The sequence below is a fragment of the Bos javanicus genome, chromosome 2 (assembly GCF_032452875.1).
Source record: "Bos javanicus breed banteng chromosome 2, ARS-OSU_banteng_1.0, whole genome shotgun sequence".
Lineage (NCBI taxonomy): Eukaryota > Metazoa > Chordata > Mammalia > Artiodactyla > Bovidae > Bos > Bos javanicus.
In genome coordinates this window covers 85,358,060-85,382,763 of record NC_083869.1, presented here as the reverse complement: position 1 = coordinate 85,382,763, position 24,704 = coordinate 85,358,060, and the positions used below count along the sequence as shown (strand labels likewise).

The 24,704-nt window shown below is 38.1% G+C and overlaps 1 protein-coding gene across 6 annotated transcripts in view; it reads right to left on the bottom strand.

Annotated features, from left to right (window-relative positions):
* Positions 1 to 24,704, bottom strand: part of CCDC150 (coiled-coil domain containing 150) — a 90,863-nt gene that overhangs the window by 20,008 nt on the left and 46,151 nt on the right. For 4 of the 6 annotated variants that reach the window (XM_061440834.1, XM_061440806.1, XM_061440797.1 and 1 more), the window contains 2 exons: positions 19,385 to 19,468; positions 5,618 to 5,725 (listed from right to left, as the gene is read on the bottom strand). In XM_061440834.1, coding sequence (XP_061296818.1) covers positions 5,618 to 5,725; positions 19,385 to 19,468 — 192 coding nt within the window. Of the gene's footprint in view, positions 1 to 4,150; positions 5,586 to 5,617; positions 5,726 to 19,384; positions 19,469 to 24,704 lie in introns of those variants that run through there. The other 2 variants (XM_061440816.1, XM_061440840.1) reach the window with 2 other exon arrangements.

Here is a 24,704-nt window from a genome sequence, read left to right as displayed (position 1 = left end):
AATGCAAGTTTGAAAGTTCACAACTTGAAGGTTCATATGTAGAGGACATACTGTACTCATTTTGGAATGGTTTGTTTTACTCAGCACAGTTAAGATTCACTCAATCTTCTGCATGTATCAGTAGTTCTTCCTTCCTGTTGCTGAACAGTATTCTGCTAGACACTGGAGTTGTTCCAGTTTTCTGTTCTGTTCAGTCGCTCACTAGTGTCCGACTCTTTGCAACCCTATGGACTGCAGTATGCCAGACTTCCCTGTCCTTTACCATCTCCTGGAGCTTGCTCAAACTCATGTCCATTGAGTCAGTGATGCCATCCAACCATCTCATCCTCTGTCATTCCCTTCTCCTGCCTTCAACCTTTCCCAACATCAGGGTCTTTTCCATTGAGTTGGCTCTTCACATCAGGTGGCCAAAGTATTGAAGCTTCAACATCAGTCCTTCTAATGAACATTCAGGGTTGATTACCTTTAGGATTGACTGGTTTGATCTCCTTGCTGTCCAAGGGACTCTCAAGAGTCTTCTCCAATACCACAGTTTGAAGGCATCAATTCTTTGGCATTCAGCCTTTTTTATTGTCTAGCTCTCACATGTGTACATGACTACTGGAAAAAACACAGCTTTGACTATATGGACCTTTGTCAGCAAAGTAGTAATGTCTCTGCTTTTTAATATGCTGTCTAGGTTTGTCATAGCTGTTCTTCCAAGGAGAAAGCATCTTTTAATTTTATGGCTGCAGTCACCATCTGTAGTGATTCTGGAGCCCAAGAAAATAAAGCCTGTCACTGTTTCCCCATCTATTTGCCATGAAGTGACAGTTTTAAGGTATTGCAAATAAAACTGCTTTGAGCAGCTGTATACAGTTTGTAGATATAAACTTTCATTCATCTTTGGTAAATACATAGGGGTGGAAGAGATAGGTCATATGGTAGTAATATGTTTCATTTGAAAAAAAGTTGGCTGCCCCAGGTCTTAGTTGCGGCATGTAGGATCTAGTTCCCTGACCAGGGATGGAACCCAGCAACCCTGCATTAGGACTGCAGAATCTTAGCCCCTGGACCACCAGGGAAGTCCCGTTTCACTTTTAAAGAAGCTACCAAACTATTTTCCAAAATGGTTGATTTTACACTCCCTTCAACAATGTATGAGAGCTCCTCCATAGCTTCACTAACACTCGGTACGATCAGTTTTTCAATTTTAAACATTCTAATAGTATGTGGTGGGCTTCCCAGGTGGCATTAGAATCCGCCTGCTAAGGCAGGAGACGAAAGAGATGTGGATTGATCCCTGGGTCCAGAAGATCCCCTGGAGGTGAAAGTGAAAGTGTTAGTCACTCAGTTGTGTCTGACTCTTTGTGACTTCACAGACTGTAACCCTCACCAGGCTCTTCTGTCCATGGAATTCTCCAGGCAAGAATACTGGAGTGGACCGCCATTTCCTTCTTAGGGGATCTTCTCAATCCAGGGATCAAACCTGGGTCTCTCACATTACAGGCAGATTCTTTACTGTCTGGTAACCCACTGCAGCATTCTAGCCTGGAAAATTCCATGGGCAGAGAAGCCTAGAGGGCTATAGTTCATGGGGTATAAAGAGTCGGACATGACTGAACACAAACACACAATAGTGTGAGGCAGCATCTCACCACGGTATTAATTTGCATTTCCCTAATGCCTGATGTTTAACATCTTTTCAAGTTCTTACTTATATCCATGTATCTTTTTAGTGAAATATATGTTCAAGTACTTTGCCTCTTCTTTTCCCAAATTGCTTCCTTCTTACTGCTGCTGCTGCTAAGTCTCTTCAGTCGTGTCTGACTCTGTGTGACCCCATAGACAGCAGCCCATTAGGCTCCTCTGTCCCTGGGATTCTCCAGGAAAGAACACTGGAGTGGGTTGCCATTTCCTTCTCCAATGCATGAAAGTGAAAAGTGAAAAGTGAAGTCGCTCAGTCGTGTCCGACTCTTAGTGACCCCATGGACTGCAGTCTACCAGGCTTCTCCGTCCATGAGATTTTCTAGGCAAGGAGTGGGGTGTCACTGCCTTCTCCTTCCTTCTTACTGAGTTTTGTGATTTTAATAAATTCTGGAGACAACACTTTCATCTCATATGTGATTTGCAATTGTTTGTTCTCCCAGCCTGTAGTTTATTTCATTTTCTTAACAATGTCTTTGAAGAGCATAAGCTGTCATTTCTTTTTTTTTTCCTTTGTGGATCATGCTTTTGATGTCAAATCTAAGAAATCTTTGTGTAATTCAAGATTACAAAGCTTTCTTCCAATGTTTTCTTCTGAAAGTTTTAGTTTTAGGTTTTATCTTTAAGGCTGTTACCCATTTTGAGATAATTTTTATATACAGTAAGAGGTACAGATCAAAGGTACTTTGTTTTTTGTTTTTGCATGTGATATGCAATTGCTTCAGCACTGCTTGCTGAAAAGACCATCCTTTGTCCACTTTTGCTTTGGCTGAGAGATTTTTCACTTTATCCTTTTGATACCGTGAAAAATCTCCCAGCCACCCAGTTTCCTTTCTTGAAAATAACATTGCCAATTTATTACAATTCATTTTAGAGATACTCTTTGCAAAGGTGAACACATATGTATATATTCTTCATCCTCCCAACCCTTTTGCACACAAATAGTGAAATATTTTGTACACTCTTCTGAATCTTGTTTTAACCTAAAATATGTTATGATTAAGATATTCATATGCTGCTGCTAAGTCTCTTCAGTCGTGTCCGACTCTGTGTGACCCCATAGACGGCAGCCCACCAGGCTCCCCGGTCCCTGGGATTCTCCAGGCAAGAACACTGGAGTGAGTTGCCATTTCCTTCTCCAAGTCATGAAAGTGAAAAGTGAAAGGGAAGTCACTCAGTCGTGTCCGACCCTTAGCAACCCCATGGACTGCAGCCTACCAGGCTCCTCCATCCATGGTATTTTCCAGGCAAGAGTACTGGAGCGGGGTGCCATTGCCTTCTCTGGAGATATTCATATATCTGTATTTAAATATCTGAAGATATTTATATATCTTATGTATCTGAAGATATATATAATATATATTTATATATCTTAATACATCTTATATATTGTGTGTGTGTGTGCTAAGTCCCTTCAGTCATGTCCGACTCTTTGTGACCCCATTGACTAGGCCACCAGGCTCCTCTGTGAAAAAGTGAAAGTGTTAGTCACTCAATTGTGTTTGATTTTTGTGTTGCAACCCCATGAATTGTGCCTGCCAGGCTCCTCTGTCCATGGAATTCTCCAGGCAAGAATACTGGACTGGGTATAGCCATTCCCTTCTCCAGGGGAACTTCCCAACCCAGGGATCAGACTCAGGGATTGAATCTGGGTCTCCTACATTGCAGGCAGATTCTTTACCATCTGAGCCACCAGGGAAGCCCAAGAAATAAAGGTAAATAAAGCCAAATTGTCCTTTGTGGGAAGAAGGCACTCCAAACATCAACAAAGAATGCTTTTCCCCCACATCTCCCTCAACATTATACTTCCCTATAAGTTTTAACGTGTAACAATTAAAATACTTTTTCTGTAGGGATCCAAGCATAGTATAAAAGATGCTAACTTAGACGTTTTAAAACCTATTGAATGGGAAAAATACATTAGGAAGAACATAGTTTTTATAGTTTTACCAGTGTTTATATAAATATGAAAAGGCCGCTAGCTAAAGTACTTAACAAAAGTATCTAAACATTAGTTAACTCTAAAGACAAGTTATAGTACTTTCTGTTTTTAAATAGGAAACAAAGATAGATGCTCTAGTAAGTTTTTTGGGGGAAATATATGCCAGCATCCAATATATTAGGGCTCCTATTTATGTACTTCTACTTTAAAATCAGCCTTTATCCAGACATTTTACTGTAAATGTTAAGATTATTAACATACTCATTTTTAAGAAATAGAAAATTAGATTTAAAAAATCTCAATGGTTAGTGTTAAGGCAAATTGGACATTTCTGTGTCCAAAAGAAAAAGTATGAGATAGCCAGAATGATGGTTTCAATCTACATTAGTCTATCCTGTTTGTGAAGAAGCTTGTTTCCTTGTTAGTACGCACATTTCTAAACTTTATCTCTCTAGATGTTACTACTTTTCTTCATTGTTGTATAAATCTGAAATTTTGTTATGATTTCTAGTCTTCACTTACCGAATCTCGATTAAGAAAATTTGGTGACTCATCATTTATTAATGGTCTTGAGGCAAGAATGTCTATTTTACCTTCTAGTCTTCCCTCCATGGTTTTAATGGCATTCAAAAGAGTCTTTAGAGAGATCCGAGAGTCTCCAATCTCCTGAGAAGACCTCACAGAAGTCAGGGCAGGTGCAAAGGTCACACGGCGTGTGGGGTTTGGCACAACACTGGGCAAACCAACCGAGGAAGTTCGTTCCTTGACACTGTTTACAGGAGGCCTATAGCTTTCAAGGAATTTCGAAGAAGCAGGCCTCTCTGGAGATTTCCTTCTTCTTGGAGGCATCACCAATTGAGAAAAACAAATCAACTAAACCTAGGATTATTTTTCAGTGAATGCCCCGTTTACTGGGAGAAACAGCACAATGTTCTAAACAAAGCTGTGATGGAAAATATACTTAGGAATGTGTTCCTTTGCTTTCAGAATAAAAAAAATAACCAGAATGAAGTATGTCCTAGTGAAGAAAGAAAGCGTATCTAATGAAGCCCCCTTTACCAGTGTAGTCAGATGGTTAGAACGCTAGCAGCATTCCATCTGAAGACACATTCTAGTTCCTTGGTTACCAGAGGTATAACATACACAAACATTATAGACACAGACATTACACATGCTAACACTGAGTGTTAAGAATTAAACAGATAATGTGGTAAACTGTAAATCACTGAAATGAATCACTTTTTTTTACTAACACATAATCCTGGATTGTTTTCTTCACTAAAGGTAAATAAAGCCAAATTGTCCTTTGTGGGAAGAGGGCACTCCAAACATCAACAACAAATGCCTTTTCCCCACATCATATATAAGGTTTTATATACCTTATCTGTCTAATTTTCTCTTCATCTGTTAAAAGTATTCTGTGACTTATGACAGGTTTTCAGTCTCAACAGCCACCATGTTGACAAGCAAGCACCTTCATTACTAATACCTCTTTCAAGTGCGCTGCTGTGGGTCATGCTGGCACCAAATTCTGTCTTTGCCTATAACTAAAAAATCAAAGATACCTGTTCCTCGCATCTGCCAAAAGTTTTAAGGCTCACATCAAAAAAACCCACTTCCTCTATGAACAACATGATTCGTGATGCTTTCATCATAATACTGCTCCCTAAGGATGCTCCCAATACAATCTATTTTGTTTCCGAAAGCCATAATCTTCTATAATAAAATCTACTGAGTACATTCCTAATCCTCCAGTTAGAGCATAAGCAAGCTGAATGTCCCAATCCTGATTCTGGCATCTTTCTGAAATCCTCTAGGATTAAGTGGAACTTTGTACATAGAGGGTGTTTTAAAAAATGTTTGTTAAATGGAGTACAGTGAGAGAATATTCATCTTCCTGGGCTTGTATGGTGAGGTGGGGAGAAAGGCCTGTTTCTTAAAAGCTAATCAAAACATAAAAGCAATCTGTTTTGTAGCTATTAATCACACCTGAGCATATTTGCCTTCTAGTGCCTTATTCAACTTGCGTAGATGATCATTCTGTGAACTGGTTTCAGTAAGAGAATGCAGTTGTTCTTCTAGCTGCTTAACTTTTGTCTAGAGGAAAAAAATAGAAGAGCAATAAAATAAGCCTTGCTGATGAAACAGATAGATATATACACTTTAAAAAAGTTTTTTTTTTTTTAAAAAAAAGGCCAAGAATTTTGGCGAAAAAAATCACAGCAAATTCTTAAGAAAGCAAGCCTACATTTTTCAATGATTCTATGTCAACTAAAATACTTCAACAAATAAAAGTAGGCTGTAGCCATATACAAGTATTGATATAATTCATTTGGTTTACGGCACTTATGGAAACTCCAAATTAACACAGTTCATGAACATAACAGTGAGACTTTGTGGGCAATGTATTTTCATTTCTATTTTAAAGGAATTGTGGTATCTAGCACTCTGAAACCCTTCTGAGTACAAATAATTAGAATTGTCAGTATGTAAGGAGGAGACAGAGTTTTGTGTTTTATCAACAGAGAATTATAAAAGCTGAATTAACAGAATTCTTATAGGCTTAATTATATTTGAAAACGAACTCATAAAGCTGACTATTCATATCTTTAAAGATGATGATTATTTGGGGGACTGTGCATGCTAAGTTGTTCCAGTATTGTCCAACTCTCTGGGATCCTATGGACCTCCAGCAGGCTCCTCTGTCCATGGGATTCTCCACAAGCAAGAATACTGGAGTGGGTTGCCATGTTCTCCTCCAAGGGGATCTTTCCAACCCAAAGACTGAGTCTTAGTTTCTTACTCCTCCTGCATTGGCAGGCAGGTGCTTTACCATTAGTGCCACCTGGCAAGCTCCATTTGGGGAAGTGAGTCATTAATATTTACATACAAATTTCCAAACTGTGCATTTCTCTGTTTTCTTCCTCTTATTTCCAATCCTCTCATGCAAATAACATTACTAAGCCTATCTCTGAATCGGAAAAAGTTTCATCCAGAATTTTTAAATAAATTTCTTCCTCTCTTGCAATCTTTTATTTCCCACCTGTGAAGGGCATACTCCTCTTGGTTGTAGCTACCGATTATGTTTAGAAACTGTTACAATTTGAGTGCTAGTATTAACTTTTTTTGGAAAGGCTACATGAAAACACATTTTGTCTCAGGAAATCTCTCGTTTCATCAGCAGAATCCTCTTTTCTCTCATCTTTGCCTGTTTCTGTTTCTCTTTTCCACAGTGTACAGTATAAAACAATTTTACACACGGACATCACCAAATGGTAAATACCGAAATCTGAGTGATTTCATTCTTTGTAGCCAAAGACTGAGAAACTGTAGACAGTCACCATAAACAAGACCTGGAGCTGACTGTGGCTCAGATCATTAGTGTCTCATAGAAAAATTCAGGCCTAAACTAAAAGTGGGAAAACACACTAGGCCAGCCCAGGTATGACTTAAGTCAAGTCCCCTATGAATACACAAACAGATTCGAGGGGCCAGATCTAGTAAACACAGTGCCTGAAGAACCATGGACAGAGGCCCATAATACTGTACAGAGGCACCAAACAAAACCATCCTCGAGAAAAAGAAAAGCAAGAAGGCAAAGTGGTTGTCTGAGAAGGATTTACAAATAGCTGAAGAAAGAAGAGAAATGAAAAGCAAGGGGGAAAGAGAAAGGTACACCCAACTGAATGCAGAGTTCCACAGAATAGCAGAGACAGAAGGCCTTCTTCAATGAACAATGCAAAGAAAAAGAGGAAAACAACAGAAGGGGAAAAAGTAAAGATTTCAAGAAAATTGGATATATCAAAGAAATATTTCCATCCAAAAATGGGCACAATAAAGGACAGAAATGGTGAAGACCTAATAAAAGCAGAAGAGATCAAGAAGAGATGGAAAGAATACAGAGAACTGAACAAAAAAGATCTTAATGACCCAGATAACCACAATGGTGTGGTCAGTCACCCAAACCCAGAAAAAAACCTATAAACCTAGTGGAGGTGATCAAATTCCAGCAGAGCTTTAAGATGATGCTATCAAAGTGCTGCACTCAACATGTTAGCAAGTTTGGAAAACCCAGCAGTGGCCACAGAACTGGAAAAGGTCAATCTTCGTCCCAATTCCCAAGAAGGGCAGTACTGAAGAATGTCCAAAACACCGGACAACTGCCCTCATCTCTCATGCTAGTAAGGTTATGGCTCAAAATCCTACATGCTAGGATTCAGCATTGTGTGAACTGAGAACTTCCAGATGTCCAAGCTGGATACAGATAAGGCAGAGGAACCAGAGATCAAATTGCCAACATTTGCTGGATCATAGAAAAAGCAAGGGAATTCCAGAAAAACATCTACCTCTGTTTCACTGACAATGCTAAAGTCTTTGACTGTGTGGATCATAACAAACTGTGGAAAACTCTTAAAGAGATGGGAATACTAGATCATCTTACCTGTCCTGAGAAACCTATATGCTGGTCAATAAGCAAAAGTCAGAACCTTGTATGGAACAACTGACTGGTTCAAGATTGAGAAAGGAGGATGATGAGGCTGTTTACTGTGACCCTGTTTATTTAACTTATACCAGAGCACATTATGAGAAATGCTGGGTTGGATGAGTTACAAACTGGAAACAAGATTGTTGGGAGAAATATCAACAACCTCAGATATGTGGATGATACCACCCTAATGGCAGAAAGCAAATAGGAACTAGAGAGTCTCTTGATGAGGGTGAAGGATGAGAGTGAAAAAGCCAGTTTAAAATATTAAAAAAAAAAACTTAAGATCATAGCATCTAGTCCCATCACTTCATGGCAATTAGAAGGGGAAAAGACTTTCTCTTCTTGGGCTCCAAAATCACTGCAGACAGTGACCGCAGCCATGAAATTAAAGAAGCTTGGTCCCTGGAAGAAAAGCTATGACAAACCTAGACAGTGTATTAAAAAGCAGAGGCATCATTTTGCTGACAAAGGTCCATATAGTCAAAGCTTGGGTTTTTCCAGTAAGACATGTGCAGATCTGAGATTTGGACCATAAAGAATGCTGAATGCCAAAAAATTTATGCTTTCAAACTGTCATGATGGAGAAGACTCCTGACAGCCCTTGGACAGCAAGGAGATCAAACCAGTTGATCCTAAAGGACATTAACCCTGAATATTAATTGGAAGGACTACTGCTGAAGCTCAATACTTTGGGCCACCTGATGCGAACTACTAACTAATTAGAAAACACCCTGATGCTGGGAAAGACTGAAGGCAGAAGGAGAAAAGGGTGACAGGATGAGATGGTTGGATGGCATCACCAATGCAATGGACAAGAACTTGGGCAAACTCTGGGAAATGGTGCAGCCTGGTATGCTGCAGTCCATGGGGTCATGAAGAGTAGAACACGACTTGGTGACTGAACAACACAGCATAAAACATGTTGTGTGGCTCCCCATTAAGTGGTTTTCACTTAAGGTTCAGAATCAGAATGGCTACCTCTAAAGGTGTGTTTTGATGCAATAATTATTCTCATTTTAAATATAAGCAAACTGCTGTTAATCTTAGAACTCAGTGGAAAAGTACTGATAAACACTCAAAGAATTTTAAATTTGCCTCTCTTCAAGCAAAACACACACTATTTTTTGTGGGTAATTTTTCTCAGGTAATTACCCTACCTCCAGCCTCAAGGTACTCAATAAAATGCTCTGAAACTTGTTAGATGGCATATTTGCATCTGTAAGCCACTTTAGTTTTTGCAGTTGGTCTCTTTTTCAAAACGATTTTTAATTCAGGACATTCAAATGGGGAAGAACATAGAAGCAAATAAATCCTGCTACCTCAGAGATCTGATGTTTCTATGTCATTAAATCCATGAAAAATAGCTTCCATAGCCAGCTTATTCAGATCAGATCAGATCAGATCAGTTGCTCAGTCGTGTCCGATTCTTTGCGACCCCATGAATCGCAGCACGCCAGGCCTCCCTGTCCATCACCAACTCCCGGAGTTCACTCAGACTCACGTCCATCGAGTCAGTGATGCCATCCAGCCATCTCATCCTCTATCGTCCCCTTCTCCTCTTGCCACCAATCCCTCCCAGCATCAGAGTCTTTTCCAATGAGTCAACTCTTCGCATGAGGGGGCCAAAGTACTGGAGTTTCAGCTTCAGCATCATTCCTTCCAGAGAAATCCCAGGGCTGATCTCCTTTAGAATGGACTGGTTGGATCTCCTTGCAGTCCAAGGGACTCTCAAGAGTCTTCTCCAACACCACAGTTCAAAAGCATCAGTTCTTTGGCACTCAGCCTTCTTCACAGTCCAACTCTCACATCCATATATGACCACAGGAAAAACCATAGCCTTGACTAGACAAACCTTTGTTGGTAAAGTAATGTCTCTGCTTTTGAATATGCTATCTAGGTTGGTCATAACTTTCCTTCCAAGGAGTAAGCGTCTTTTAATTTCATGGCTGCAGTCACCATCTGCCATGATTTTGGAGCCCAGAAAAATACAGTCTGACACTGTTTCCACTGTTTCCGCATCTATTTCCCATGAAGTGATGGGACCAGATGCCATGATCTTCATTTTCTGAAAGTTGAGATTTAAGCCAACTTTTTCACTCTCCACTTTCACTTTCATCAAGAGGCTTTTGAGTTCCTCTTCACTTTCTGCCATAAGGGTGGTATCATCTGCATATCTGAGGTTATTGATATTTCTCCTGGCAATCTTGATTCCAGCTTGTGTTTCTTCCAGTCCAGCATTTCTCATGATGTACTCTGCATATAAGTTAAATAAACGGTGACAATATACAGCCTTGACGTACTCCTTTTCCTATTTGGAACCAGTCTGTTGTTCCATGTCCAGTTCTAACTGTTGCTTCCTGACCTGCATACAGATTTCTCAAGAGGCAGATCAGGTGGTCTGGTATTTCCATCTCTTTCAGAATTTTCCACAGTTTATTGTGATCCACACAGTCAAAGGCTTTGGCATAGTCAATAAAGCAGAAATAAATGTTTTTCTGGAACTCTCTTGCTTTTTCCATGATCCAGCGGATGTTGGCAATTTGATCTCTGGTTCCTCTGCCTTTTCTAAAACCAGCTTGAATATCAGGAAGTTCACAGTTCACATATTGCTGAAGCCTGGCTTGGAGAATTTTGAGCATTACTTTACTAGCGTGTGAGATGAGTGCAATTGTGCGGTAGTTTGAGCATTCTTTGGCATTGCCTTTCTTTGAGAATGGAATGAAAACTGACCTTTTCCAGTTCTGTGGCCACTACTCACAGCATCATCTTTCAGGATTTGGAATAGCTCAACTGAAATTCTATCACCTCCACTAGCTTTGTTCGTAGTGATGCTTTCTAAGGCCCACTTGACTTCACATTCCAGGATGTCTGGCCCACTTGACTTCACATTCCAGGATGTCTGGCTTTAGGTCAGTGATCATACCATCGTGATTATCTGGGTCGTGAAGATCTTTTTGTACAGTTCTTCTGTGTATTCTTGCCATCTCTTATTAATATCTTCTGCTTCTGTTAGGTCCATACCATTTCTGTCCTTTATCGAGCCCATCTTTGCATGAAATGTTCCTTTGGTATCTCTGATTTTCTTGAAGAGATCTCTAGTCTTTCCCATTCTGTTGTTCTCCTCTATTTCTTTGCATTGATCGCTAAAGAAGGCGTTCTTATCTCTTCTTGCTATTCTTTGGAACTCTGCATTCAGATGTTTGTAGCTTTCCTTTTCTCCTTTGCTTTTCACTTCTCTTCTTTTCACAGCTGTTTGTAAGGCCTCCCCAGACAGCCATTTTGCTTTTTTGCATTTCTTTTCCATGGGGATGGTCTTGATCCCTGTCTCCTGTACAATGTCACGAACCTCATTCCATAGTTCATCAGGCACTCTATCTATCACATCTAGACCCTTAAATCTATTTCTCACTTCCACTGTATAATCATAAGGGATTGATTTAGGTCATACCTGAATGGTCTAGTGGTTTTCCCTACTTTCTTCAATTTAAGTCTGAATTTGGCAATAAGGAGTTCATGGTCTGAGCCACAGTCAGCTCCTGGTCTTGTTTTTGCTGACTGTATAGAGCTTCTCCATCTTTGGCTGCAAAGAATATAATTAATCTGATTTCAGTGTTGACCATCTGGTGATGTCCATGTATAGAGTCTTCTCTTGTGTTGTTGGAAGAGGGTGTTTGTTATTAGGCAGTCTCAGAAAAGTAGTATTTAGGTCAAGGTCATTTCCTCCTATTATTTCAAATGATCTAAATATAGAGATATGTATTTTTAAAAATTGAGGTACAGCTGATTTACATTATGTAAGTTTCAAGTGTGCAACACAGTGATTCACAATTTTGGAAGATTATAGTCCATTCCGTTATTATGAAATGTTGGCTATATTTCATGTGATATACAATATATATTTGTAGCATATTTTATGCACAGTAGTCTGTACCACTTAATTCCTTACCCCCCTATTGCCTGTTATATATTTTTTGAAATATAAAACTATAAAAATATAGCAGCAGTCAGGACTCCATGCTTCCAGTGCATGGGGCACAGGTTTGATCCCTGGCCGGGGAACTATACCCACATGCTGCACAGGACAGACCAAAATAAAAAAGAAACTGTGAGACAACTAAGATATTGATGAAAAGAAAAACTTATTTTTATGTGTTTTCTAGTGCAAGCATTCTAAATGAATGCTATTAAGAAATTTCCTAGGTTTTTTTTTTTTTTTTCAGTACATATAATAAATTAGAAATTAAGTAGGACAAGCCTATAATATTAGCACCTTCATAGTTTAGATTGAGTTTCATAACTGAAACAACCTGAACTGCCAGAGTTATGTATTTTGACTTGAAATATGATAATATAGTCATAAAACTGTGATGACTTCAGCACAGAACTCTTAATAATATTCATATAATTTCATGCAGCAATTCAAGCCAAAGAAGCATTAATACAACAGACAACATGGATGAATCTCTCAATTACAATGCTGGGTGAAAGAAACAAGACACAAAAAGCATATTCTGTAACAATTATATAAAATTCAAAACAGGTAAAACTAATCTGGCTATAGAAGTCAAGATGATGGATAGTAACATCATGGGAGACAGTGACTGAAAAAGGTTATGAGATGAGTTCTGGGAACATTCTGTTTCTTATTCTGAGTGCTGGTCACACGGATACTTTTACTTTGTGAAAATTCAGGAGCTGTACCTTGTGTACTTTTCTGTATGTTATAGCTTAATAAGATTTACTAAAACAAAACTCTTAAATAATCTTTAAACTAAGATCATAAAAGCAGCTGCCTATAATAAGGGGCCAGTAGCTAATATAATATTTGAATCCAGCTGGTATAAGAGTGATGAGATTGAGGGTAGATTAGAGTGAGCATAAAGCACTAACTGACATACATTTAAAGATAAGGAAAAAAGTGATAGAAATCTTTCAGACCTATATAGTAACAGCCCATCTATCCATCACTCAACTTGAATAAAACATACAAATATACCTCTGTGTAGCCTAATCCAATAAATATCTTTCTGCCATTTTAGAGTTTACTACTATCCTGAATTTGGTGTTTATCATTCCTATTCCTTTTAAATAATTTTATTATAAATGTATCCTTAAACATCCATGGACAGAGGAGCCTGGCAGTCTACAGTCCTACAGCCTGGGGTCACAAAGAGTCAGACACAAGTGTAGTCACACAACACTGAGTGACTAACACTTTCACTTTTAAAGCATCATGTAGTATTATTTTATGAGATTCATCTACTTTATAAGACTCATAACACTGTCATTCTACATTCTCTTATACAGACTGCTTTCCAAACTTTCAGGAGAAATTTGAGAGAGTCTAGTAAAATTCAATTTATGTACACCCTGAATGCATGGTAAATCACTTCAGTTGTGTCAGGCTCTTTGTGATCCTATGGACTGTAGCCCACCAGGCTCTTCTGTCCACCGGATTCTCCAGGCAAGAATACTGGAGGGCGTTGTCATTTCCTTCTCCAGGGGATCTTCCTGACCCAGGGATCCAACCGGTGTCTCTTAAGTCTCCTACATTGGCAGGCTGCTGCTGTTGCTGCTAAGTCGCTTCATTCGTGTCCGATTCTGTGTGACCCCATAGATGGCAGCCCACCAGGCTCCCCTGTCCCTGGGATTCTCCAGGCAAGAACACTGGAGTGGGTTGCTACAATCCAGTAATTCTCCTAAGAATTATAGTTAGAGACTCTTTGGATGTGAGTACAAAGACATGTATAAGAATTTATCATGCAAGCATTGTTTGTAAGCAATTGAAAACTGCCTAAATATACATTAACATAAAGGATAAATACATTTGGACATATTTAGATAATGTAACAGTATACAGCACCAAATATCAAATCAAGTTTGAATGTGAGGCAGTGGTTTCTGACAGTCTACATTAACACCTGAAACCCAGTATTTATATTATTAAAAATGCAAACTCTTATCTAATATGGTTGATACATAATATTTTAATTAATTATAATCCAATTGAGAGAAAATAGACTATTTTGATTATGTTTAGTATTCAGCTCTTTCTTTAGACTACCTGGCAAGAATAATGTATCATTTACAATAGCCAAGACATGAAAGCAACCAAAATGTCCATAAACAGATGAATAAAGAATATGGTGCATGCATACACACACACACACATGCGCACACAGAGAGGAATATTACTCAGTCATAAAAAGAGCAAAAGAATGCCATTTGTAGCAACATGGATCACCCTAGAGATTATCAAACTACGTGAAGTCAGACAGAAAAAGAAAAATAACATCGATATTTATATGTGGAATCTGAAATATGATATGAAAGTTAAAGTCACTCGGTTGTGTTCGACTCTTTGAGAACCCATGGACTATAGCCTGCCCGGCTCCTTTGTCCATGGAATTATCCAGGCAAGAATACTGGAGTGGGTAGCCTTCCCCTTCTCAGGGGATCTTCCCAACTCAGGGATCGAACCCAGGTATCCCACATTACAGGCAGATTCTCTACCATTTGAGCCAAATATGATATAAATGACATTATTTACAAAACAGAAACAAGACTCACAGGCATAAAAACATAAAAAAAAAAAAAAAACAAACTTATGGTTACCAAAAGGGAGAGTGAAGGAGGCAGCTAACTTAGGAGTTTGGGATTAGAGAATTCAAGCTATTGTGTATAAAATAGATAAACAACAAGGTCCCACTGTACAGAACAGGGAACTATATTCAGTATCTTGTAATAAAGTGTAATGGAAAATAATATGAAAAAGAATATATAACTGAATCACTTTGCTGCACACCAGAAACTAACACAAGATCGTAAATTAACTACATTTCAATTAAAAAGAGTAATGTGCTATATGGGCTTCCCTGGTGGCTCAGGGGTAATGACAGCAACACCACCACCACCACCAATAGGCTATATAAGAGCACTTTCCCTTGGGCTGATGAGATCAGTATCTTTGCAGTGTTTCAACACAAAGCTTGACATAAAAACACCAGTGAATCAATAGTTTCAAAAGTGTTTCAGCTTTCAAAGACTATCAAAACACTTTGGCCCTTATTATAGGAATACAGGCAGAAAAAAGGCATGTATTTTCCTTAAGATTATAAGGATAATCTCAAAAGTGTAACTGAGGTTTAAAATGTTAGAAAAGTAACATCAGACTCACTAACAAACCTTAAAATGTATTCCACGCCCAGAAAAAATTTGGCTTCAAGTCGCCTATGAGTGTTTGTGATTTTTCTCACACACATAAAAATATACTTCATTTCTCCTGGGAAAGCTAAAAGGTCAATATTATGGGCCATAGTTTCTATGAGACCATTAGTTTCACAAAGGAGAAAGTTCTTTTGTGCCTGTAATAATCTATATATCCAGCCTGTTACACAGTCTTTTCTAGTGAGAAAGAAATTAAGAGAGGTGTGCTTCCCCAGCTCACTTCATAGGTAAGATAAAACTCAAGAAAATTAAGACTTGTGCAAGATTTCACAAGTATAGATTATACTTAAATGTATCATTGCCTCCAGAAAATATTAATTAAAAGCATGCAAATAGTGGTCAAACAGCTCTCCTGCTGTTTCTGTCTTGGATCATGTCTGCTAACCTGATGGCTAAGTCCCTTGAATAGATAAGATTAATGCTGAGGTACATGGCAAGCCTCTAATGAGATTACTTATTCTATCAGCTCTATAGCTGCCAAGCGTAACCAGACATTGCTTCATAGCATTCAGTCCAGTGGTGCTCAACTATCGCACATTGGAATCACTGGGGAGTTTTAAAAATTATTAAAGCCTATATAACGTACTCTTTGAGATTCTGATTTAATTGCTCTGGGGTGCAAGCCTTTTCATGGAGATTTTTCCTCTTTTATTTTGAAAGTGTTTAAACACCTGCCATCCAAATTTAACCATTTACATTCTTATACTTGCTCATCATATATCCATCTATCACTTCTTCAATGTATGTAAAAAACTAATTTTTTTTTAATGATTCATTTGAAAATAAATGGTAGACATCATACACTTCCCAGCATGTGGTGTTTTTAAAATTCCCCAGAGGAGTCTATTGTGTAGCTGAAGCTAAGAACCATTAATTCAGACTTCAGTGTTTCTACCAAAGTTGGTTTAAGGCAGACTGACTTAGTTATATTAGTGGCAAGTTTCCTGCTCTGTGGATACTACAGAGGCAAAACCCACATTAAAGAACAATGAAATTAAAGAACATTGAATTAAAGAATCATGCATTCAAGTCAAGTCCATTGCCTTGAGACCTAATTTCCAGGATTATTTCTTTTTAGGAATGTTAGAAAAATCCAGCAAAAAAGAAAACATATGTGATAAAAACCAAGACGGTGGAGTAGGACAACACTGAGCTCATCTACCCTTACAAATAAATCAAAAATACATCTATATGTGGAGCAGCTCTCATTAAAAACAAATGAACCTGGAGAAAGATGTCTACAACCAAGGCTGTAAAGAAAGACAAACACAGTTTGGTAGGGAGACGTGATCAGGTCAGGATTTGTGTCCCTAGTAGAGACACAGAAAAAAAAGCGATATCATAGGTTCAGAGATCCTCCCTGGGGATTTTGGGGCTCATGCCACATATTAGGAATCGCAGTTCTGGGGACCAACACCTGGAAAGATGAGTCCCAGCAGCTGGTTTGAAAATCAGTGGGACATACCAGAGAGTTGTAAGGAACAGACCCCACTCCTGAAGAGCACACACAGGCATGCTTACTCCTAGGAACAAGGTGGAGGAAACCAATGGAAATTAGGCTGGGGCCCCAACAGGTGACCGAGCCCACAGCAGATACCAGCTCCAGACCCTCTTGCTCTGGAGTAGCTCCCCACTAGGGCAAAGGCTGGCACTGTCAAGGAGAGTGAGCAACTGGGGGAGATGGAGCTGGATCAAAACCAGCCCTGTGCCTGAAGAGGGTGAGGGTAACCATAACCAGTGTGTGTAATAGTAGTGGGGCAGGAGCTGAAACTGAAACTCTGACTGACATGTGGGGACCATCCCAGCCCACAGGCTCCTGCTCTTCCCTCTTGTCCCAAAGCAGCTCCACACTAGGGTGAAGGCTGCTGTTGCGGAGGGTGGGGAGGAGTGCACACTTAATGCATCATTGACCACAGATGTATTGTATGTCTTTTGTTACCTTAACGTTATTGATCAGAGGCATTGTAACAAAATGGCAATAAGTACACACTTATCAATCAAATCAATGGATTAAATGCTCCAATCAAAATATATAGGGTAGGTGACTGCATAAAAATCAAGACCCATTTATATGCTGTCTGCAAGAGACTCACCTCAGAGACACACACACAAAGTGAGAGGACGGAAAAGATAGTTCATGTAAATGAAGAGGAAAAAAAGGTAAGTAGCAGTACGCATATCAGATAAAGCAGACTTTAAAACAAAGTCTGCAACAAAAGACAAACAGCATTATATAATGACAAAGGGATCCACAGAAGAATTGGATTTATGTTCACCAACATATATATACCTAAACAGGTACATCTAAATAGGAGCATTTAAATATATAAAGCAAATATTAACAGCCATAAAGGGAGAAAATGACAATACAATCACAGTATGGGACTTTTAACACCCCTCTTGCATCAACTGACAGATTTATCCAGAGAGTCCATGGGTTGCAAAGAGTTGGACACAACTGAGTGAACTGAACTGTGCTTGGAAAACTGAACCACTAACTTATACCATTTATAAAAATTAACTTGAGATGGATTAGACTTGAATGTAACACTTGAAACCATAAAACTCCTAGAAGAAAATATAGAACACACTTTGACATATATTATAGCAATCTTTCCTGGGATCTGTCTCTTAAGGAAAAGGAAACAAAAGCAAAAATATACAAATGACACATAATTGAGCTTAAAAGCCTTAGCACAGCAAAGAAAACCACTGACAAAATCAAAAGACAACCTACTGGATAGGAGAAAATGTTTTCAAATGTTATGACTGATAAGTGGTTAATATCCAAACTATGTAAACAGTTCATACAATTCAATATAAAAAAATCCCAAACAACCAAATTTTTTAAATGATCAGAAAACCTGAACAGACATCTTCCCAGTGAAGACATACTGAGGGCCAACAGGCATATGAAAAGGTGCTCAACACTGCTTATCATCAGGGAAATGCAAATCGAAACCACAATGAGGTATAACCTCACACCTGTCAGAATGTGACATCAAAAGACGACAAATAGCAAATTTTGACAAGGATATGGAGAAAAGATAACCTGAGTGCAATGCTGGTAAGAATGTTAAATTGTTGTAGCTACTATGGCAAACGGTATAGTGGTGCCTCAAAAAACTAAAAGTAGAACTAACATATGATCTAGAAATTCCACCAGAGTATGTATGTTAAGAAAAAGACAATACTAATTTAAAAAGACACAGGCAGTGTTCATAGCAGCACTATTTACAATAGCCAAGATATGGAAGCAACCTAAAGGCCGATCAACAGACAATTGCATCAAGATACGGCATACATACAGACACACACACACACACAGAGCAGGATATTAGTCATAAAAAAGAACGAGATCTTGCCATTGCAATAACATGGATGGACTTGAAAGATACTGTACTTAGTGAAATAAGTTAGACAAAGAATTGTACGTTAGCACTTATTCAAAGGAATGAAAATAACAAAACAGAGACAGACCACTAAATACAGAGAATAAACTAGTGGTTTTCACTGGGGAGAGGGATGGTAGGAGGGGCAAGACAGGGGTGAGGGATTAAGAGGTACAAACTATCATGGATAAAATAAGCTATAAGAATCTGTTGTTCAGCACAGGAAATATTGCTAATATTTTATAATAACTTTAGAGTATTATCTATAAAAATACTGAATCACTGCTGTATACTCAAAGCTAACATAATATTGGAAATCAACAAAACTTCAATAAAAAGAGAGAGAACATAGGCTTTCTACATTGGCAGCTAATGACTATGCATAAAATAATTATAATAAAGTTTCATATTGTTACAGAATGAACCTTGGGATCACACTTTTAGGTTTCAGCATTATATTACAAGCGTGTAAATAGAGGTCAGCTGGATGTGAATAAGGGACCAAGCTTATGGAGGTTTAAAAACTTGTCCAAAATTACAGAACTGGTAAATGACTGAGCTAGGTCCTCTTCAAAGTCCAGCAATATTTAGCTTCATAATTGGCATTAGAAAATGAGAAAAAAAAAATCAGAAAATGAAATCTCATACCTGAAGTTTTCCCTTTTCATAGGCCAGTTTATTTTTACTGTCAGTAATTTTTCCCAAGACGTTTTCCACCTGTTGTTGGGCAAGCTAATAAAACATACATAGGTATCAGTATCTCTAGACATAGAATGAATAATTATTTTTCTTCTTAAACAAGCATTTATACCCTTACTATTTCTACAGTAATGAATCCAGGATTCATATTTATTTGCTACTGCTACATCTTTGTCCTTCTTTAGACAGCTGATCATAATGTAATATGCAACACATATGTGTGTGTTAGTCACTCAGTTGTGTTCAACTCTTTGCAGCCCCATGGACTGCAGTCCACCAGGTTCCTCTGTCTGTGGAATTCTCCAGACAAGAATACTGGAGTGGGTTGCCATGTCCTTCTCCAGGGGATCTTCCTGACCCAGGGATCAAACCCAGGTCTCCCACATTGCAGGCAGAAATTCTTTACTGTTTGAGCTACCCAGAAAGCCCGGCAACACATAGGGAAACTTCTAACTGGAAGTATGAGTGCCTGAAGAGTCACAGAGTTTGTTTTTGTTTCCTAACTCTATTTTTGTTACATAAATTATCCCTTTGTAGTTGCAATCTAAGCCAGATGTGGACGGTTTTATTAGTGGTTACAGATATGCAGTTTGAGGATTACATGCAGTCAGCTCTCAGTATCCATAGGGTTCCATACCCACTAGTTCAACCAACTGTGGATGGAAAATATTTAGGAAAAAAAAATAATTTCCAGCTAGTTCAAAAAGCAAAACTTGAATTTGCCACATATGGGCAACTGACAACTCCTTACAATAGCATTACATTGTGCTAGGTATTATATGCAATCTAGAGATGATTTAAAGGATATGGAAGGATGTACCTAGAATATATGCAAATATACCATTTTATATTAGAGACTCCAGTATCCACAGATTTTGGTATCTGTGAGGGTCCTGGAACTAATCCTCCATGGATACTGAGGGATAACTGTAGCTCCTTAAGAAAATGGTCATAACCACTTGGACAACCGGAGACAGTTCAGTTACCATAGTTAAAGGGCAGTTAGGAAAAAAAAAAAAAACTGAAAAAGCAACAGAAATGCTTGTTGGAAACATTGTTTGACAAAGTACTCAACACAATGTTATCTAGGACAAACATTACTGAAGCCTCTATATTTCATGAAATTACATATTTAATCATTAAAACAACCTTTAATAATGACAGTTATTTTTTTCATATGCCTTTTTCCTCTCCTTGTCAGAAGAAATAAGTATAAAATAGATTCTCTTGATTAAATTTTGGACCTTACTGGTATACCTGAGGAACACAACTAGTGATTGAAGATGGAAATTTTCACCTTCCACAATCCGTTTCACTGTTGTATCTTAATAACAGAAAATACTGATATTTGCCATTAAGTCAAAATCATCTTTATAAGTTCATGGTAGGGATAATACACACAAAAGCAAATGTGACTAAGAACACAAATTCTTAATCACATAGGCCAACTAGCTGCACTATGGATCATTTGCAATTAATTTTGAGTTCAAACTCTTGCTAATGTTGGTAAAAATCCTATGCTGACAAAATCATTATTTCTGGCTTATATTTGCTTAATCTGTGAATAACAGAACAAGACTCCTTTTTAGCATTTAAAGCGAAAGAATTTACATTCAACTTTAGGCAAGTTTTAAAGATAAAAACGTATATGTTGGGATATTAATTTACACAAGAGACGTTCCTCACTGTCTGCAACACAGCCAATCTGTGGTGCACTTTATTTCATCTTAAATATTGTGAATATTTTCCAAATAAAAGTAAAAACACATTCCAAACTAGATTACTATATAACATGTAACTCATTTTTTCCTCTGTTCAAATATTTTCATGATAGCATACAAGAGATCACATTAGTCTGAAGCATTGTCTTCTTCTTGGTAGTTGCCTTGACTAGAAGAATTAAGCCATTTTAGACATTCTAGACTTTAAAAAAAAGACAGAAAAATTATAGTGACTAGTTCTACTATAAAATTATGTACATTCAATACAAAAATGTATACCCAATATTAGAGATCAGTGGGTTACTAACTAGTATGGCCATCCAGGCATCTGTCACATCAGATACTTATTTCATACTTATTTTATACATATTCATACTTTCAGTTTTTTAAAGTTTCACTTTGAATCGCTGTATGTTGCTCCCACCAAGGCAATTTTTTTTTAAAGCATTAAGACCAGTTAAGTATAGGTTTCAAAGTAACCTAACAGAAATGTAGACTGCTAGCAATAAACAGGAGGCTAGTAATGATATATTATCATAACTTTAATTCTTTTTGTCTATGAAAGACAAACAGTCCTCCTTTAACACAACAGTTTAGAAACTATGATGTAAAAAATGTAAAATCATCCTACAAATGAACATTTGGGGCTATGTTTTGATCAAGTCTTCAGCAGAAAATATATTACAAGGATGGCCGATAACACTACAAAAACAAAGCTATACCATATCACTAATGAATTAAAAGCTTAACTATTTAAAATTTAAAATTCAGTTCCAAGTTCTATAAACCAAGGTGCCCAAAGTATTGCAAAGTGTAGATAAAGCTTATAAAAAATCAAGAGCTAGATTTAACCAAAATTGTGCTATTACACATAGGAACACTCAAAAATACTCTGTGTTCTTGGAATGTTGAAGACTTATTTTTTAAAAAGAACTTGGACAGTCTGGGTCTCTTATACAAATTTTTTAAATAATGGAAACATTTTCCTCAATAAAATTTCCTTTTTTAGGCAAAGACATAAATAATTCTATTAATCTTTTAAATAAACTTTGGAAATAATGTCCTCCTTTTTTGCTAACGTAAGGTAGATGTTAAGGCAGTAATTTAAATTATCATTTAAACAGGCCCTATACTTAAGAAAATTGATGGGACACCAGAAATTAGAAAGAGACCATTTAAATGAGTGAATATCTCAGATTCTGAGTTGTGGAATGCTGAACTCAATTGGAAAAGACTCTGATGCTGGGAGGGATTGAGGGCAAGAGGAAAAGGGGACGACAGAGGATGAGATGGCTGGATGGCATCACCGACTCGATGGACGTGAGTCTGAGTGAACTCCGGGAGTTGGTGATGGACAGGGACGCCTGGCGTGCTGCGATTCATGGGGTTGCAAAGAGTCGGACACGACTGAACTGAACTAAACTCAAACTCTCCTTTGTTTAAATAATCTTAGCAATATACAAGGAACCAGAATGAATTGCTAATATTCATTAGATCACAGAAAAAGCAAGAGAATTCCAGAAAAACATCTACTTCTACTTCATTGACTATGCTAAAGCCTTTAATTGTATGGATCACAAAAAACTGTGGAAAATTCTTAAAGAGATGAGAATAGCAGACCAACTCACCTGTCTCCTAAGAAACCTACATGCAGGTCAAGAAGCAACAGTTAGAACTGGACACGAACAACGGACTGGTTCAAAATTGGGAAAGGAGTATGTCAAGGCTGCATATTGTCACCCTGCTTATTTAACTTATATGCAGAGTACATCATGCTAAATGCCAGGCTGGATGAAGCACAAGCTGGAATCAAGACTGCCGGGAGAAATATCAATAACCTCAGATATGCAGATAACACCACCTTTAGGGCAGAAAGCAAAGAGGAACTAAATAGCCACTTGATGAAAGTGAAAGAGGAGAGTGAGCAAGTTGGCTTAAAACTCAACATTCAGTAAACTAAGATCATGGTATCTGATCCCCTCACTTCATGGCAAATAGATGGGGAAACAATGAAAACAGTGACTGACTATTTCCTTGAGCTCCAAAATCACTGCAGATGGTGACTGCAGCCATGAAATTAAAAGACACTTGCTCCTTGGAAGAAAAGCTATGACCAACCTAGACAGCATATTAAAAAGAAGAGAAATCACTTGGCCGACAAAGGTCTGTACAGTTACAGCTGTGGTTTTTCCAATAGTCATGTATGGATGTGAGAGCTGGACAATAAAAAAAGGCTGAATGCCAAAGAAGTGATGCCTTTGAACTGTGGTGTTGGAGAAGACTCTTGAGAGTCCCTTGGACAGGAAGGAGATCAAACCAGTCAATTCTAAGGGAAATCAGCCCTGAATACTCATGGGAAGGACTGATTCTGAAGCCAAAGCTCCAATACTTTGGCCACCTGATGTGAAGAGCCGACTCATTGGAAAAGACCCTGATTCTGGGAAAGACTGAGGGCAGGAGGGGAAAGGGGTGACAGAGAATGGGATAGTTGGTTGCATCAACAACTCAGCAGATATGAGGTTGAGCAAACTCTTGCGAGACAGTGAAGGACAGGGAAGCCTGGTGTGCTGCAGTTCATGGGGTCACAAACAGACATGACTCAGTGACTGAACAACAACAACAAAGCTATTTTATCAGCAGATGGGTAAGTAAGAATTTTATTCTATTAACAACCAGTATGACATGGGCCCATGCAGATGGAACCGATTCTGTCACCCTTACAAGTGTACACTAAGTGTCATCCGAGTTTTAAGAACTAATATATTTAATACATTGTTTAATTTCAAGTCATTAAAATCCTAGTTGTATATGGAAATAAGTCTATTTCTTTCTGGTGCTACCATCTGAAAATGTATGTTTAAAATACCAACAAAAAGTAGGGAGACTAGTCATTTAATTTGAACCCAGAAACAGTAAACTTCCCACATTTGGATCTTTTCTCACTGTGGTTCCCTTCATGATGGCCTGTGGTAATGGACTTAAATTACACCGTCATTCATAGGAACTGACTTGTGGTTGTCAAAGGGGAGTAGGGAGAATGTGAGGGATGGAGTGGGAGTTTGGGGTTCGCTGATGCACACTATTATATATAGGATGGATAAACAAGGTCCTACTGTATAGCACAGGGAACTATATTCAATATTCTGTCATAAACCATAATTTGGAAAAGAATATGAAAAAGAATACATATAAAACTGAATCACTTTACTGTATGGCAGAAATTAACATTATAAATAAACTATATTTCAATAAAAATTTTTAAAAATTACGCTGTCACTAAAGGCTGAAATGGCAAACATAAACCTAACATAAGGAAGTGTGAGGGAAGAAAACGAGCATGATATTTATAAAAGGATACTGTATGTTGGCCCTGTGACTGGCACTTTACTCACAATATCACATTTGAGTCTCACAGCCTGGCATGATACACATGGCCCTCTTTGTGTTCTACCCAACCAAGGTTACTTAAACACCTATGTATGGGCACTATGCTAGGCAAGGGAGTACAGAGATAAGTTAACTATTCTTACATTATAAGGGCATGAAAG